The 17,400-nt window shown below is 50.3% G+C and overlaps 1 protein-coding gene across 1 annotated transcript in view; it reads left to right on the top strand.

Moving 5' to 3' along the window:
- Positions 1 to 223: 223 nt before the first annotated feature.
- The window catches only part of PADI2 (peptidyl arginine deiminase 2), a 47,838-nt gene continuing 30,661 nt past the window's right edge, over positions 224 to 17,400 (top strand). The window contains exons 1-3 of the mRNA XM_010957469.3: positions 224 to 428; positions 14,302 to 14,485; positions 15,468 to 15,540. Of these exons, the coding sequence (XP_010955771.3) occupies positions 337 to 428; positions 14,302 to 14,485; positions 15,468 to 15,540 (349 nt within the window). The 5' untranslated portion in view covers positions 224 to 336. The remainder of the gene's footprint in view (positions 429 to 14,301; positions 14,486 to 15,467; positions 15,541 to 17,400) is intronic.

Genomic DNA, 17,400 nt, shown 5'->3' on the forward strand with positions numbered 1-17,400 from the left:
GTGTCCTGGCGCCGGGCAGCTGGGGGCCCACTGAAAGTATGTTGAATGAAAGAACGAGCAAATCAACCATGGAAAGGCGGAAACTGGCAACTCCTGACCTCATCCCGACCACGGGGCGGGGGGCGGAAAATAGCTGGGGGCGTGGCCACGTTTGACGGACTGGCCCACAGCCCACTGCGAGAGGAGGCCGAAGGGCCGCCCCGCCCACCGGCGGCAGGATAAAGGCAGAGCGTGGGGCCGTGGCCTGTGCGGCCAGCGGGGGGGGGCTCTTTTGCGGCAGGTGCTTCGGCCGAACCCCGAAGAGCGAGGTCGTGCACGGGACCGGACACAGGGAAGATGCTGCGCGAGCGGACCGTGCGGCTGCAGTACGGGAGCCGCGTCGAGGCGGTGTACGTGCTGGGCACTCACCTCTGGACCGATGTCTACAGGTGAGCCAGGTCGCTGCGCCGCCCTGAGACCCCCTTCGACCCCCTGGGCTTTGCCCGAAATCCGAGCCACAGAAATCCTGAGACCTTCCCCGGATCGGGGACACGCACAGCCCGAGTTGTCCCTCATCTGAGCCCCCGCGCCCAGAAATCCTAAGAACCTCTCCCAGAAATCTGACAGCCCCCAAACCCTGTGTCAGACTCCCGGAAATCCAGAGACCCTCCCAGACACCCTGACACAGCCCCAGCTCCCTCGCTACTCCTTTCTCAGACCCCTGCCCCTTCACCACACTCTTCCGACTGCCTGACCCTCTCCATCCCCTCAGGACGACCTCAGCACCCCAGCAGCTTCCTGGCCATCCTCTCCTCTTTCCCTTCCCCGCTCTCCCCTCAGCACCTGCCTAATGCGGTCCCTTCCCTCAGACCCTACTGGCTCACCACTCACCTCAGCCTAGCCCCTCGCCCCACCCCCCAGATCAGCTGAGCTTTCCTTCAGGACTTGCTGAGGACTGGGGCAGGGCCAGAGGGGAGCTGCCCTGGGGCAGAGCCTGGCCCTGGGGGTTGCTCACTGGCCGTGAGTTCCATGTCCCCAGATGCCTTCCCCGACTTCACCCTGGGGTCAGGGAGGGACCTTGTTACACCAAATGGAGGGTGTGGAGGTAGGGTCTTTTATCAGAAGAGCTCTCTTGATTCAGGACCCTTTCCCACCCACCCTTTTCTCCTGTCCATGAACTTTGGTGGGGTGCAGGATTTCTGGGACAGCAGACATAGGGTGGGGGAATTGAAGTCAGAGCGCCACCACTATCCCCAGCCCCCAGGAAGCAGCCAAGTCTAACGATCCACCTCCCTATGGTGCGGGGGGGGGGGGGGGAGGCCTGGCAAAGGTGTGGCTTGTGTGAGTGAACAGTTGGAGAGTCCAGGGTGGGATCCTGCAACCCTCTATTCCAAGCATCTGAAATGTTCCCCACTGCCAGCGTGGGAGGGGTCAGTGCTGAGAGGAGGGAGCATGCTTGACTCAAGGGTGGGACCCCATGCTGTTACCTTTGAGCAGGTCCCCTAGACCGCTCTGTGCCTTGAGCTAAGCTGGAGGTGCCAAAGTGGCTTATTGTCCCCAAATCGTTTTGTCATCTGGAGCACCCTGCTCTCCCAGGCCCCCACCAAACCGCATCCCTGTGTCTTCCCATACACCCTCCCCAGCGCATTCTCTCTGTCACCTCCAGCGGCCCTGGCAATCCTGCTAGGCTGGTCCCTTGCCACCTCCTTAGCAGGCACTGGCCTTCCCCGAGAGCAAAGGGTCGGTTACTGTGCAGACCAGGGACCTTCTCCACTCATTGGCTCCTGGCCTCAGTTGTCCACATGTAAACCTCAGGGCTGGTTTCTGAGGGTCATAACACAGAAGAGGAGTGTGGTCCAGGCCTCAGTGGCCCGGGAGAGCTCCCCTCCCTTCCCCACCCCCAGTCCTAGACTGGGCACTGCCAGGAAGTGGGCCAGAAGCCAGGACGGTCAGGTCTCTAAGCCTCAGCTGTCAACATACCCGCCTGTTTGTTCACTGGGGCACTTTTAGTGCAGCCTAAAAGGCTGGCGTGGTGCCTCCAGTAGGGGGTGACGAGTAAAGAAAGGGTTCAGACCCGGGCCCCCTCCCCATCCTCTGTCCTGGCAGAGAGGCCCAGCCCCCGTGGGGGCGGTGTGGACTCATCTCCCCTCTGGCGGGGGCAGAGGTGTGATGATCCATTTCGTCCTTTCTCAGTCACAGTGACCCTCCTGCACCTGCACTTCACTTAAGACTCTCCACCACCCCCAAGAGAAGCAGTGCCTTCTAGACCTACAGGGTCCAGCAGAAATAGAATGCAAGCCACAAATAGAGCCACACGTGTAATTGTTAATTTTCTAGTAGCCACATCTTTAAGGTTAAAATAAACAGGAGAAATTAATTTCAATAATGTATTTTATTTAATCCAATAGAACCCAAATAGTATCATTTCTATATGTAGTGAATATCAGAATTATTAATGAGATCATTTACATCATGTGAAGTGTTTGAAATTCAATGCTGTATATTTATAGCACATCTCTATGTGGACTCACTGCATTTCAGGTGCTCAGTAGCCACAGGTGGCTGGTGGCCACTGTGTGTACTGAACAGCGCAGGTCTGGAGCAGGGCTTCTCAGCCTCGGCACTACCACATTTGAGCCCAGATAAAACTTTGTTATCAGGGACTGTCCTGTGCATCGTAGGATGTTTAGCAGCATCCCTGGCTTCTAACCCCTGGATGCCAGTAACAACCCCCCAGTTGTAACAACCAGAAATGCCTCCAGACAATGCCAGCTGTCCCTGGTAGGACAGATCACCCCCAGTTGAGACCCACTGGGCTAGTGGAAGGAAGCCCCTTCTGGAACTAAGGAGCCGGGGCTCCGCGCTATTGGTACTCCTGACAGCTGTAGTGGGGAGACTCCGGTCAATATTAGCAGCGGGAGGTAACAGCACTTCCAAACCAAGTGCATTGTCTCTTCTCTTCCTCCCACAGACCTTGGAAGTCATCCTAGGAGCCTCCCATTTTGCAGGTGAGGAAAGTGAGGCTCAGAGAGGTGAAACCATTTGCCTGATGTCACATAGGACTCAGGTCCAGTTCTGTCTGACTCAGAACTCATGCTCTTAATCTGTACGATAGCCTGTGAGACCCTAAAACGAGCAGGTTGGACTGGAGGGCCTGTCACCCTCCACCCAGGCCATGAGCCCACTGCCCCCAGAGACCTCACCCACCCCCCATCAACCTTCCGCTTCCCACCGAGCCCTTCCCCACCCAGAGGAACTGACTAGTCAGACACACATCCTGACTCATGACCCCATGTGATGCCCCAGGGTCTCCAATCTCCAAGGAGACACCAAGCGACAAGGCCTGGTGGACCCTAGGTCCAGTTAGTAAGGCAGTGGTGTCTTTTTTTTAAATTTATTAATAGCTTTTCTTAAAATTGAAGTGTAGTAATTCTACAATGTTGCATCAACTTGTGGTGTACAGCCTAATGTTTCATTCATATGTATACAAACATATGTTTGTTTTCATATTCTTTTTCATTATAAGTTACTACAAGATATTGAATATAGTTCCCTGTGTATACAGTAGAAGTTTGTTGTATATGTATTTTTAAATAGTAGTTAGTATCTGCAAATCTCAAACTCCCAGTTTATCCCTTCCTACCCTCTTTCCCCCGTAGTAACCACAAGTCTGTTTTCTATGTCTGTCAGTCTGTCTCTGTTTTATAAATAAGTTCATTTGTGCCTTTTTTTTTTTAGATTCCACATATAAGTAATATCATATGGTATTTTTCTTTCTCTTTCTGGATTACTTCATTTAGAATAATAATCTCCAGGTCATCCACGTTGTTGCAAATGGCATTATTTTTTTTATGGATGAGTAAGTAGTATTCCATTGTATAAATACACCACAACTTCTTTATCCAGTCATCTGTTGATGGACATTTAGATGGTTTCCATGTCTTGGCTATTGTAAATAGCTGCTATGAACATTGGGGTGCATGTGTCTTTTCAAATTAGAGTAGGGGGTGGTATCTTGACCCCTCACTCCTGAGTCACAAAGGTGAACAGATCTCAACACCCACCCCCTTTCCAAGGGCTCTGGGCCCCCTTTCCTGAGATGTACACACGCTTCCTTCCCCTCCAAACACACAGACAGGGCCTTGCCTGCCCCTTCCTCAGCAGGCCCTGTGGGTCACCACCATCTCCTAGCAAAACTGGCCCTTTGGGGATGGATACCCTGACCCAGCCACACTCTGAGTGCTGGTATCCAGCAAGCTATAAATAGATGCGCAGAAACAAGGAAGTAGGATTTTTTTTTCTAGAGATTTACTTTGTGATAGTTGTTAAGGATACTTGCTTGTTCCTCCCACCTCTCTCCGTGTCCTTATCTTGAATCTGGCACAAGTACATCCTGTCTACACACTCTCCCCCGACGGCCCCTCTAGCTGGCAGCTGCTTCTTCACTAGGGCTGACCTGGGTCCCCATCTGATTCTGGCTTGAAGTTGGAGAGACGGCACGGAATGAGTGGCATCCCATGTTGGTTTCCCCTCCCCACTTACCCCTGCCAGGCACCCCCAGAGCCTGGAGGGATTGGAGGAAGGGCAGCGTTGGAGTAAATTAACGGAGGATCGGACTCTGCCCAGCTCTCCCCCGACCCACAAACAAAGCTGGGCAGACAGCTTCTCCTATCCCTCCCTCGGTTTATGCATCTATCCAGGAGGGTGAAATTTCTCCATTGGGCAGCTCTCCCCTTCTCCCTAGTGGAGAGAGGTCAGGACCAGTATCTTGAAGTCTTCAGGAGCTTCAGGGCAGAGATGATATTAACAACTATCTCTTGCCTCTGCAGAACTTTCTTCTGCTTATGTTTGAATTCGTGATGAGCCCATGAGGTAGGCTGTCGGGGTGATCCCCTGCCCCTTTCTCTGAGATACCCCAACCAGTTAGAAAAGGCTAACCAGCCTTTTCTCCTGGCAGAGCCTTCCCCATCACTCTCTGGCAGAAGACAGGAAAGGGGGTACCAGGGCGGGAGATCCTAGATGTCAGCACAGTAAAGTGCTGGGTAAACAGGGCACAGGACAGTTGTGTATCCTGCCTTGGGGGAGAGCCTGGAGGATCTAAATTCATCCCCACCTCACTCCCAGACTTCCTCTCTCCGACTCATGGTTGGTGTGAGTGTTTTAGAAAGTATCCCTAGGACAAAGGCCAGGGAGGGTCTGCTCACGGCCCAGGTAGAGGGTGGAATGGACACAGGGCCGGTTTGAAGTAATGGGGACTTGGGATGCCATGGTCTCCCCTCCCCATAGGATGCCAGGCCCCGCCTCACTGATCCCATCTCCTGCTGACTCCCCTGCACACCCCAAACTCCAGCCACATTGGTTTTGTGGATGCTTTTGGCCCTTGAGGGCACCAAGCTCATCCCCACCTCAGGGCCTTTGCAGGCGCTGTTCCCTCTGACTGGAGCACTGTTCTCCAGACCTCTGCAAGCCTGGCGTTTCATCCATCAAGTCTCAGCTCACATCACCTCCTCCAAGCAGCTTTCTTGACTCCCCCCATTTCATGGTACCCTACCCCAAGCCCCACCAGGCACTCTCTACCTCATCACTATTGTCTTTTTTTTTTTCAGATCTCATTATTTACTTAATATTACAAGCTAACATTTATTGAATACTTATTCTGTACCAGGCAGCCTTTGGGCACCTTGCACACTCAGCTCGTGTGTATTTAATAATTTACACGTGTTCAAACCTCACAACAACTTTATGAGTTAGGTACTATTATTGGGGAAACTGAGGTAAAGAATGTTTGTCCAAGATGGCACAGCTGGTAGATGGTGGCGGTGCAGAGCCCAGGCCCCTGATCGCTCGGCTGGGCTGCCTTCAGGGACTCGTGTTTTAGGCGTGACCTCCTCCATGCTCGCTGCCTTCCTCGTTCCCATGAACGTCTTGCCCTCAGGTCACTGAAGGGCTCCTTGGTTAGGTGAATGAATGGATGAATGTGGCCAGGGATGCCTGTGGACTGGCCTGTTGTTGGGCTGAGCTCTCCACCCCCAGCCTCAAGGGATGGGTACCACTGGACAGGCCCATGGAAGGTCAAGAGCAGATGGCCGAGCTTGGCCAGAGCAGCACGTATTCTCCAGAGAATGACAGTAAGTGGAATTCAGGGCAGGTCAGGTGGCCCATAAATTAGAACAACACCCAGAGCCTTCAACCCTAAACAGGAGGCCCAGCCAGGAGCCGCTCCAGGGCTCAGGTTTCAGGCTAGTTACCAGGGCATGGCAGGGTCCAAAGGAACACCCGGCACCCTGTGGCTTGAGCCCACAGCCCCCTGCACAGCTGGGGTCCCTGAGAGCCTTCCTTCCCTACTCACAGAGCCCTGAGTCAGGTGGAACATGGTGGCAGGGGTTCACCCAAGTGCCCACCCCCAGCTGGACAGGCACACCTGTTAAACTTTGGGGGAGGCCAGTTTTCAGAGGCAGCTCTGTCCAGCCCAGCCATGCCAGGCCCTGTGCCCCAGGCTTTGGCTGGCCTAAGCCTGCTTCTCTTGGTCACTCACCCAAAAGCCCAGGGCAGGAAGCCAGCCTTTTGTGTCCCCTCTTTGGCCCTCTGATCCCCACCTGCAAAATAAGTAGGGAACTCTAGAGGTTCCTAGGGGCTTCTCATCTGATCCTCTCCTGAGCCAGGCCTGACACTCCTCCTCACCACCAAGTGTCCCTACCCGGAGGACCTTTAGAGAGGACTGTAACCTCTGGATCCTCTCCCGGGAAGGGAGCAGCCAGGCTGGGAGCTCAGAAAGTTTGAGTTTACCCCACACTCTACCTGTTACAGTCTTTCCCTGAGACTTGGAGCAAGTTCTTGCCCTCTGCGGGCCTCAACATGCTCATCTGCAAAATGGGATAATATTAAATACAGGCCTCATGGGGTTATGGACTGAGATCAGGTGGCCCAAGGACTTGGAACAAAGCCTAGTACATAAGACTGAATAAGTAGTTATAGTATGAATTAGTATTGGGTTTATCATAATAGGATTAAAACAAATAATGAGCTATGGCTTCAAAGCATTTACAATGTTCAGGGGAGAGAAATGTTGGATAAGTGTTGTTTGAGGCACCCACAAAGGGTGAGAGAGAAGAATCCGGGCTGATGGAATCAGGAAAGACTTCTTGGCCGAGGTGGCAACCTAGCTAAGGGATGGACAGGGGTTCTCAGTGTGACCAGGACATGCCATGCAGCAGCACAAGTACTGGCAAGAAAGTTGGGACATGTGGGGGCAGAAAGGGCATAGTTTCCATGGCCTGGAGTGCAAAACTAGAGCACTGATAAGCTTAACCTGGGGCTTTGAATGCCAGGCTCAGGCATTAGACTTTGTTCTGCAGGCAGTGGGGAGTCATTGAAGGTGTTTGGGGAGGGAGTGACAGTGGATTAGATTGTTTCTTCCCTAAGGAGAGGGCCCCTGGGCAGCTGGAAGCACCAATGCCTAGCGAGGGTGGCTGCTGAGCTTACGAGGCTCAGGAGAAGGTGGTCTGAAAACAGACCTCATCGTTTGTCTTCAGTGATCCCTGTCCAGGCCAGTGACCCACCTCAGGGCTCTGGCCACCACAACTCCAGGCAGCTCCTGGAGGGTGCTCGCCATAGGATTGCATGCCAGGTTGGCATCCACGAACCCCCTCAGATTCCTGCAAAGACCCAAGGACAGGATGTCACACCCAGGCTGCCAGGAGCTGAGTTCACTGTGGAGTAAGCCCCACTGGTGTTAATGAGGCCCAGGGCAGTCGGACAAGCAGAGAGAGCCAGATGCCAGCAAGTAGCAGGCACATTGTGCCTTCAAGTCTGGGGCTGAGTGAGTGTCCCAGCCCTGACAAGCCAAGCTGGGGACCCTCCCCACTGACTAAGAGAAGACCAGAGAGGCTGACTCAGTTCCCAGAGGCTACACAGCACTTGTGGGGCTGAGCAGATGTTAGGTCACAATGCCCAGCATTCCCATTCTACATCTGATACTCCTTCTACATCTGATACAATCTTGCTCAAAGTTCCTTTGTTTGACCCCAACCAAGTGGCCATCTCTCTCCATTTCCACGGCCGCCACTGGGTCCCACTCAACCAGCATCGCTCACTTGGACAGCTGCAGCCAACTTCTCCCTGGTTCTCCTTTTCTCACTGTTGCTATCTGGAATCCATTCCCCACCCTGTGCCCTGGGTGATTTGTCTGCAGTGCAAAAATGATCATGTCTCCCTTGCCCAGAGCTTCAGTGCCCTCGGGGGAAAGGCCAGCTCTCGCCTTGACCTGGGTCATCTCCACCCACCACTCTCCCTCCTCCTCGCTTATAAACTCCAGCCACATTAACCTCCTTCCAGTTTCTTGAGCATGCTGGGCTAAGGTCTACCCCAGGCCATTGCCCAAGATGTCCTTGCCGCTTGGAAATCCCTGCTCCTCTTCCCTCCTCGCTTTGTCCAATTCAGTGGTTCCCTGGACCAACAGCCACAGCATCACCTGGGAGCTTGTTAGCAATGCAGTTTCCTCCCACCGTATCTGTATATCAAATCATCATGTTATACACTTTAAATACACACAGTTATATCTGACAGTTGTTCCTCAGTAAAGCTGGGGTGGGGAAAGAAATGCAGTTTCTCAGCACCCACCCCAGATCTGCTGAATCAGAAATTCCGGGGGTAGCCCGACAACCTGTATCTTAAATGGCCTTTCAGGTGACAGTGATGCACACTGGAAGTTAAGAACCACTGGTCTAATTAATTTTCATCTGTCGTTTAGAGTGTAAAATTTAAACCGCAACTCTAATGCCATTTCCTCCAGGAATCCTTTCTTGACCTCCAGGCCAGGGCCTCTTAGCAATCCATACTTCTCCTTTATAGCAATTATCACAGCTGTAATCACACAATTAATTGTGTAATCCATTGAAAGTCTCCCTCTTCCACTAGAATATGTGCTCCATGGGCCACAGGAACATTTTATCTCTTTTGCCCTGCCCCAGCACCTAGTATATGCCTGGCACATAGTAGGTGCTCAATAAATGCATGTTGGGTGAATGAATGACCACATAAGCAAGCCCCCTCTTCCAGCCCTTCCTGCCTTAAGCTATACTCATTGTGTGCCTATGCTAAAGCAGGTGCTAAAACAAAAATAAAATAAAATCTCTACTTTCAAGGAGCTAACTGTCACAAGGGAAGATAAATATGGATGGAGACAAACTGATCTGGTTGGGTCTTCAAAGAGGGATGGGCAGTTGCCAGGCAGAGAAGTCAGGGAACAGTATGCAGGTAAAAGGAACAGCATATGCAAATGAATGGTGAGATGAAGCAACACAGGGAGTTGAGGCAGGGAGGAGATGCAGGAAAGGAGGCCGGAGAGTCGAGTTAAGATGCGGTGGCTGAATTCCACTGGGTGAAGACCAGGCTACAGAGTTGGATTTTATTGTGTGGTAAGCAGTCAGGGGCCACTGAATATTTTCAAGCAGGCAAGTAAGCTGATTTCATTTTGTTAAACCACTCTGGTAATACAGTTTGGGAAACCAAGAAGGGTGGGTTCATTCATTCATTCATTCCCAAATTATATATTGAGCATGGCCATGTCCTGAGCACTGGGCTGCAGTGGAGGGCCGAGCAGACGTGGTCCCAGCCTGTCCTTCTGTTCACATATCTTTAATCTCTTTCCCATAAGCAGGAGACCATGGCCACCACCATCCCTGCTTTATTTCCCTCTATTCCTCCCTGGGCCCCTCCCTGCAGCCTCCAGGAACATTTGAGGTGCCGGCGGCCCCTGGCTCTTGGGTTTCTGTGGGGGGTTCTGAGAGGTTCTTCCTGGGGAGGGAGGCAGCCAGCAGGATCTGCAGGGGACAATGGGTGCCTTTGTTGCTTCAGCCAGGGCCTCTCTAAGAATAGCTGTTTACTCAGCTCAGAGCAGGACTGGTGCTGGGATGGGAGGGTGTGGGGCCCCAGAGCTCCAGTGTGGGCGGGGCATTAGCTAACCCCCATCCTCTGGGGCCTCCTCCAGTTTCTCACTGGCTCAGAGGGATGAAGTTGGCGGGAAGCATCATTTACAACAACTACTGTCAGAGTCGGGGCCTTAAAAGATCATCCTGCCCCATGAATTTATAAAGTTTTTTTTTTTCTAAATAGAGTTGTATGCAGAAACCCAATATATACAAGCGGATGGAATAACAGTGCCTCCCTCCCACCCCTTTGCCCAGGCCTGCCCTCTCTGTGCTCCCCAGACTCCAACCACCTCTGACCTGGTCCCATCCTCTCATTTCACACTTGATGAAACTGAGAGAGGACAAGCACCTTGCCCCAGGCCATCCAGCAGGTTGATGGTCAAAGCCAGGATTTGCACAAGAGGAATGTTTCCCAGACCTGAGCCCATGGTTGTCCAGACTCTCATGATTTTACCAAAACCATATTCCAATATTGACTTAAAATTTTTTAAACCAACTCATATTTTCTTAGAACTTTAAGTGGAGATCTTATAATATTACTGTAAATGGCAAGCCTTTATCCATTGCCATAAAAAGATAACACATTTAATTAATACATAAGTCCAATTTCAATTTGTGCATCCTAAAAGCTAGGCCATGCCCTAGGGGCTTACAATCCAGAGGAGAGCAGACACCCTGTGGCAACACCATGAGGCAAAATGCAGGCACCATCCTGAGGAATGAGAGACAAGGCCTGAGGGTCAGGAGGGATGGACAGTCATCCTGCACCTTATAGGTCAACAAATGGACACTTCAGAGGTGCAAGGGACACACTAAAGTCGCCATCAGTGCGTCAGTGACAGATGAACCCAAACCTTCTGCACATGTGCACCTGATCCAGGGTTTCTGCCCGGACTCTGTGCCTCTCCTGATGATGGACGTGAACGGAGGGCAGCAGACCACAGCCAACAAGTGTCCAGCCTCAGATCAACCCAGTGTCCCCATGATGGGCTGAGGAGTTAGAAGGGCACAGGCGAGAAACAGAGTGGTGCTGGAGCTTCTTTTACGAGTTCCTTTCCCAGCACTGGCCATGGGCTGCCAGACGCTCGTCCACTCTCTCCTGCCAGTGCCCGAGACCAGTGGTCTTTGCCAGTAACCCCTGAAGCATCCCTGTGGCCTGGATCAGAGGCCCTGCCTGGTGGCCTCTACAAACTCCTACTCAGGGCCTTGGCCATCCCATCCCAGGGCTCTAAGCACCACAGTGCACCCCTGCACATCTAGACCAGTGGTTCTCAAACTGTGGCCCCTGGACCAGCAACACCAACAGTTCCTGGAAGCATGGTAGACATGCAGATTCTCAGGCCCCACTCTAGGCTTGCTGAGTCTGAAACCCTGGGAAGGAACCCAGCCATCCGTGTTTTGACAAGCCCTCTGGGTAATGCTGCTGCTGCCAGTCCTAACTTTGAGAACCGCTGATCTGAAGCTCTCGTTCAGCCCTGGCCACTGCTCACAACTTCAGCGGCCCCAGCCGTGCCTCCGTCATGCCAGCCAAACTCTCCGGGGCTAGGATCCACAAATCTGTAACCCTTAAAAAAAACACCTGAAGATTTAAACAGCACCCCCTGATGATTCTGATGCCCAGAGCCATTCTAGAACCCAAGAGCACCAGGCCTTCAAAATAGCAGGCATGCCTTTGAGGCAGACACTTGTCCCTACAGCTTAGTCCCAAAGCCAATGAGAATCCCACCTAAATCCCTCTGAGCACTCTTCAGCCTTTGGGAATCTTCAGACCAGGGGCTGGAGATCCAGTAAATCTGTCAGCCCTGTCTCCCTGTCCTTCCTGTTACCTCCCCTCAAGCCAGTATCTTTTTTTTTTAATTAGGTTTTTTTTTTTATTACTGTCATCATTAGCCTCATTATTATATACAGGGAGATCTAACTTGAGACCATTCACTTGGGATACTGTAGACAAAGAAACATGGTCTCTAATAAAATACGGTATTCTGGCCTACTTTTTAGGGTCTGAGCCACAAAAGCATCACAAAATGTTGAGCTGTGTTTAAATGAAATCTTATTTTAAATTTGCACTTTAAAAACCCTGGAAGGAAAATCTAAGTTGAGATCTCAAACTTGTTACGGAGGGAATTATAAGGCCCTTTTACAATACACTCTAAAGTAAGAACATTAACTTGAAGATGAACCCACAGTGTTAGGTCCTTTTTTTTTTCAATTGAAGTGTAGTTGATTTACAATGTTGTGTTAGTTTCAGGTGTACGGCAAAGTGATTCAGTTTTATTTTATATATATACATATATATATATATATATATATATATATATATATATGTATGTATGTATATATTATATATATATTCTTTTTCAGATTCTTTTCCATTATAGGTTATTACAAGATATTTAATACAGTTCCCTGTGCTATACAGTAGGTCCTTGTTTATCTATTTTATATATAGTAGTGTGTTTATGTTAATCCCAAACTCCTAATTTATCTCTGTCCCCTTCCCCTTTGGTAACTATAAGTTTGTTTCCTATGTCTATGAGTCTGTTTCTGTTTTGTAAATAAATTCATTTGTATTATTTTTTAGATTCCACATATAGGTAATATCATACGATATTTGTCTTTCTCTGTCTGACTTACTGTACTTAGTGTGGTAATCTCCAAGTCCATCCATGTTGCTGTAAATGACATTATTTCATCCTTTTTATGGCTGGGTAATATTCCAGTGTGTGTGTGTGTGTGTGTGTGTGTGTGTGTGTGTGTGTGTGTGTACACCACATCTTCTTTTTCCATTCATCTGTTGATGGACATTTAGGTTGCTTCCATTTCTTGGCTATTGTAAACAGTGCTACTATGAACATTGGGGTGTGTGTATCTTTTCAAATTAGAGTTTTTGCCTTTTCTAGATATATATGCCCAGGGGTAGATCATATGTTAAGTCTATTTTTAGTTTTTAGGGAACCTCCATACTGTCCTCCATAGTGGCTGCACCAATTTACATTCCCACCAACAGTGTAGGAGGGTTTCCTTTTCTCCACAGCCTCTCCGGCATTTATTATTTGTAGACTTTTTGATGATGGCCATTCTGACCAGTGTGAGGTGATACCTCACTGGAGTTTTGATTTGCATTTCTCTAATAATTAGCGATATTCAGCATCTTTTCATGTGCCTGTCGGCCATCTGTATGACTTCTTTAGAGAAATGTCTATTTAGGTCTTCTGCCCCATTTTTCAATTGGTTTGTTTGTTTGCTTGTTTTAACTTTTTTTAATTGAATGTTTACAATGTTTTGTTAATTTCTGTTGTACAGCAGGATTTTTTGGTTTTTTGATATTAAGTTGTATGAGCTGTTTGTATATTTTGGAAATTAATCCCTTGTCAGTCACATCGTTTGTAAATATTTTCTCCCATTCCATAGGCTGTCTTTTTGTTTTGTTTATGATTTCCTTTACTGTGTGAAAGCTTTTACATTTAATTAGGTCCTATTTATTTATTTTTGGTTTTGTTTCCTTTACTTTGGGAGACAGATCCAAAAAAATATTACCGTGATTTGTGTCAAGAGTGTTCTGCCTCTGTTTTCTTCTAGGAGTTTTGTAGTATCTGGTCTTACATTTAAGTCTTTAATCCATTTTGAGTTTATGTTTGTATGTGGTGTTAGAGAATGTGTTTGGGCTTCAGCACCTGAATTTGAGGAGACAGTCAGTCCTTAGCAGCCAGGTCAAACCGGTTAGTTCCCTGCTCTGAAATCTTGATGGCTTTTCAAGAATTCCAAAATTATTTCTTTCAATAGAACACCACTTCCCAAGGAATGACTCTCAGAGGGGAGAATTCCAAGCCATGAAAGCTGTGGCTGAAAAGAGGGGTCTTTATGTGAAAGAGCCAGCCCACCCTTACCCCTTTAAGACACAAGTTCCAGGCTCCATGCTGTATGCATACCCAGTGTTTAATGCCTGCCTCCTCACTGTCCGCTGAATTCTCCTGGCTTCCAGCTCAGACACTGGACAGGGGTTGGGAGACAGGGTTGTAGGCCTAGCACTGTCCTCGGAGCAAATTCATTCCTCTCTCTGGGCCTCAGTCCTCCATCACTACAGAACCATGTGGCTCCAAAGCTGGTTACCCATCAGAAGCACAAAAAAGCTTGTTAAGAATGCAGATTCCCCAGGTCCCACCCTGGAACATTCTGACTCAGTGGGTATAAGATTGGCTGAAGGAATCTGTATTTTTAACATGTGTGCCCTTCACTACCAGGTGATTACAGTACAGTTGGGTCCTTGGGGGCTCCCCTAGACCAGGAGGCCTGGGAGGGTCCTTGCAACATTGCCTCTCCAGGAGTTTCCTCCTGAAGCCCCTTGTCCTGCCTGCCCAGGGACCCCCATGACCTGTGTCCTCTCTCCCTACAGCGCAGCCCCAGCCGGGGCCCAAACTTTCAGCCTGAAGCACTCGCAGCGTGTGCGCGTGGAGGTGGTGCGTGATGGGCAAGCCGAGGAGGTAGCCACCAATGGCAAACAGCGCTGGGCCCTCTCCCCCAGCACCACACTGCGGCTCACCATGAGCCGGGCGAGCACTGAGGCCAGCAGCGACAAGGTACTGTGGCTGGGGACATGTCCCTCTGAGGGCCGTGGGAACCAGGGGCTGTGCATCAAGACAGGCTGGACCACTGCTGCCCAATAGAAGCAGAACTCGAGCCACGTGTGTCATTGTCCGTTTTCTAACAACCACATTAAAAGAGCAAAAAGACAGGTTGACTTAATTTTAATAATATCTTTTGCTTAACTCCATATATCAAAATATTATTTCAACATGACATCAATATAAAAAAAATTGATGAGATAGCTTACATCTTTTTTTCATATCAAGTCTAAATCTGGTGTGAATTTCACACTGTAGAACATCTCAATTCAGACTTGCCACATTTCAAGTGCTCAGTAAACACCTGTAGCCAGTGACTACCATATTAGACAGCCTGGTGTTAGACCCTGGAATGATGGCTTCATGGAAAGTTAAAATCATGGGCCGCTGAATGATGGACTATTAGAATCATTGGAAGTTACAGCCACAGACATCCTCCGTCTTATCGTGTATCAGATGGGATGCTGAGCACCCACACAGCAAAGTGATTAGCCCAAGTGGTGAAGCTGAGACCAGACTCTCTCTTCCCTGGGTTCTCTAATTATAAACTTCACCGCATGCCCCCATGGCAGTGATGGCGCTGGGAATTATCCAAAGAGAACCACCTAAGCCCCCTGGTTGCATATCAGGAGGCAGACATACAGCATGGCTGATGTGGGGGCCCCCTGCAGGCAGCAGAATGCACCTGCGGGCAGGTAGGCAGACAGCACCCTGGATGCACTCAGAGAAGGGAGTCCCCTATCTAGTTGGATAACCTGAGAGAAACAGCCCACCAACCCAGGAGTACTTCCTGGAGGAGAGAATTCAGATGTTTAGAGAGGGTTGGCTTCACAGGCCGTGAGGTGTGAGACAGGGAGGGTGGTCACTGGATCTTCCCGCCTGTGATCTGTGATCTCTGCTCTTCTCTCTCTCCCAATGTGCCCCACCCCCCATCAAGGTCACCGTCAACTACTATGAGGAGGAAGGGTTCATCCCCATCGACCAGGCTGGGCTCTTCCTCACGGCCATTGGTGAGTTGGCATGGCTCTGGCCCAGGTGCCTTTGTTCCCCAAGGGCTGGCGTTGCTGCCCTTCTCAGTGTTTTCAGTGCTACAGTCCTGGCACTCAGAGCTCCCTCTAAATAATGCAGGCCCGAGGAGTGATACCACACGTGCCCAGGTCCTCTGTACTGGGGTGAGGGATGTCCTGCAGAAGGAGGCATGCTTTGGTCCTCCAGCGACTCACCCCAATGTCAGGGTCCCCATCGCAGGCACTGTGGTCCATGGAGGAGAAAGCGCAAAATCTGTTTCTCCCCCTGCCTCTTCCCTGCCACCCACCCAGAGAAGAGCTTGCCTGTCACAGTGAGGGAAATGACCTGTCTACAAAGCCTGTAGTGTCTCTGACAATCTCAGCTACACTCTTTCCCTCCCCAGACCCAGCCTTGGGGGCACAGAGATGCAGCCTGGGTCCTTAACTCACCTGGTCCAAGCCCTTTGATTCACAAGGACACTGAGGCCCAGAGAGGTTAGGAAACTCATTCAAAGTCACACAGCCACTCAGTGGCAGGTTGGGTCCAGAACTCAGGATTCATTTCCTCCTGGGTTCTTTCTATTCCCGTGGCACTCCCCTGCCCTGGGTGCCAGGGCACGTGGGGTGTGGTCTTCTGAAGCTTCACTCACTGACTCTTCTGCAGTGGGGGTATTGCTTTTTTTTTTTTTAAATTTTAAATCATATAATGTTTAAGCCAGAGGGACATTTCAGAGTGTCATTTTGTCTATCCTGTCTCAGTATAACATTGACAGAGCTACCACTTGGCAGGGGGAGAGAACTTCCAGTTATTAAGAGTCAATCAAGTGCTGAGTGCTTTAAAAATAACAGTGCTGTTGTCTATTTACTGAACACCTGCTCTGTGTCCAGGACTGTATCTGGCACTTTGAGGAGGAAGTGGGGGAAGAGAGTCACTTGACATTTATCGAGCACCTACTTTGTGTGCCAAGACTAGACGTCTTACTCTCATGATCTCAGTACGTTCTTACATCTATTCCAAGAATACACACTCTTATTGTCCCCATTTTACGGATGAGAAAACCAAGGCTCCTAAAAAGTCAAACAAATAAATAAAAATTTGCCTGAAGCCACACACCTGGAAAGTGGTTTGTGGGACACCCAGCTGTTTCACTGTCTCACATTCTCTGGGGGTCTTCAGACTGCCCCACAAAACAACTAGTTCCCAAGCCAACCCCTCCGTCTCCAGCCCTGTGCCTTTAGCCACTGAAATAGGCTCAGCATCTGTGCTCTCCCACTTCTGAGCTTGTTCCCAGATGGGCTTAGTGGCTGGTCACCTGCCCTTCTTTCTGCACCGAGGGAGTGAGTGCCCAGCCTAGAGGGCAGGGTTTCCTCAGGACAACCTTGGGGAGCCTTGGGAGGTGATACCGAAGCCTCCCCAGTTACAGCTAAGGACTGGCACGTGTGTGAACCTCACTGGCACACCGTGCCCCCCAGGGGTCTCAGATGACCGTCCCTGGGGAAACCTAACCCCACAGAAGAAGGGACACCTGAGGACATCAGCAGGAAGGGCAGTGGCCGGAGGCCTGGCGAAGGAGGGAGATCCCAGAGGGCTGACTACACCACTAACACAAGCACAGCCGACCTAGGATGGACAGCAGATTAGCACACTGGAAGGAGACAGGACCGGCCTGCTCGTCTCCACTAGAAGTCTGTAAATCATGTGCTCAGAGGAAGCTTCCGAGGGAGCAGCAGGGCTGAGACCCCAGGAGATGCCAAATATGCGCACGATGAATGGCCAGGCTTATCCTTCTGAGGCTCCGAGGTTGTGGTCTCATTGAGCAGTTATTTCTTTAACTGCCACAAGTTCCAGGTTTTAGGCTCCAG

This window comes from Camelus bactrianus, chromosome 13 (genome assembly GCF_048773025.1).
Source record: "Camelus bactrianus isolate YW-2024 breed Bactrian camel chromosome 13, ASM4877302v1, whole genome shotgun sequence".
In the NCBI taxonomy this organism is placed as follows: Eukaryota; Metazoa; Chordata; class Mammalia; order Artiodactyla; family Camelidae; genus Camelus; species Camelus bactrianus.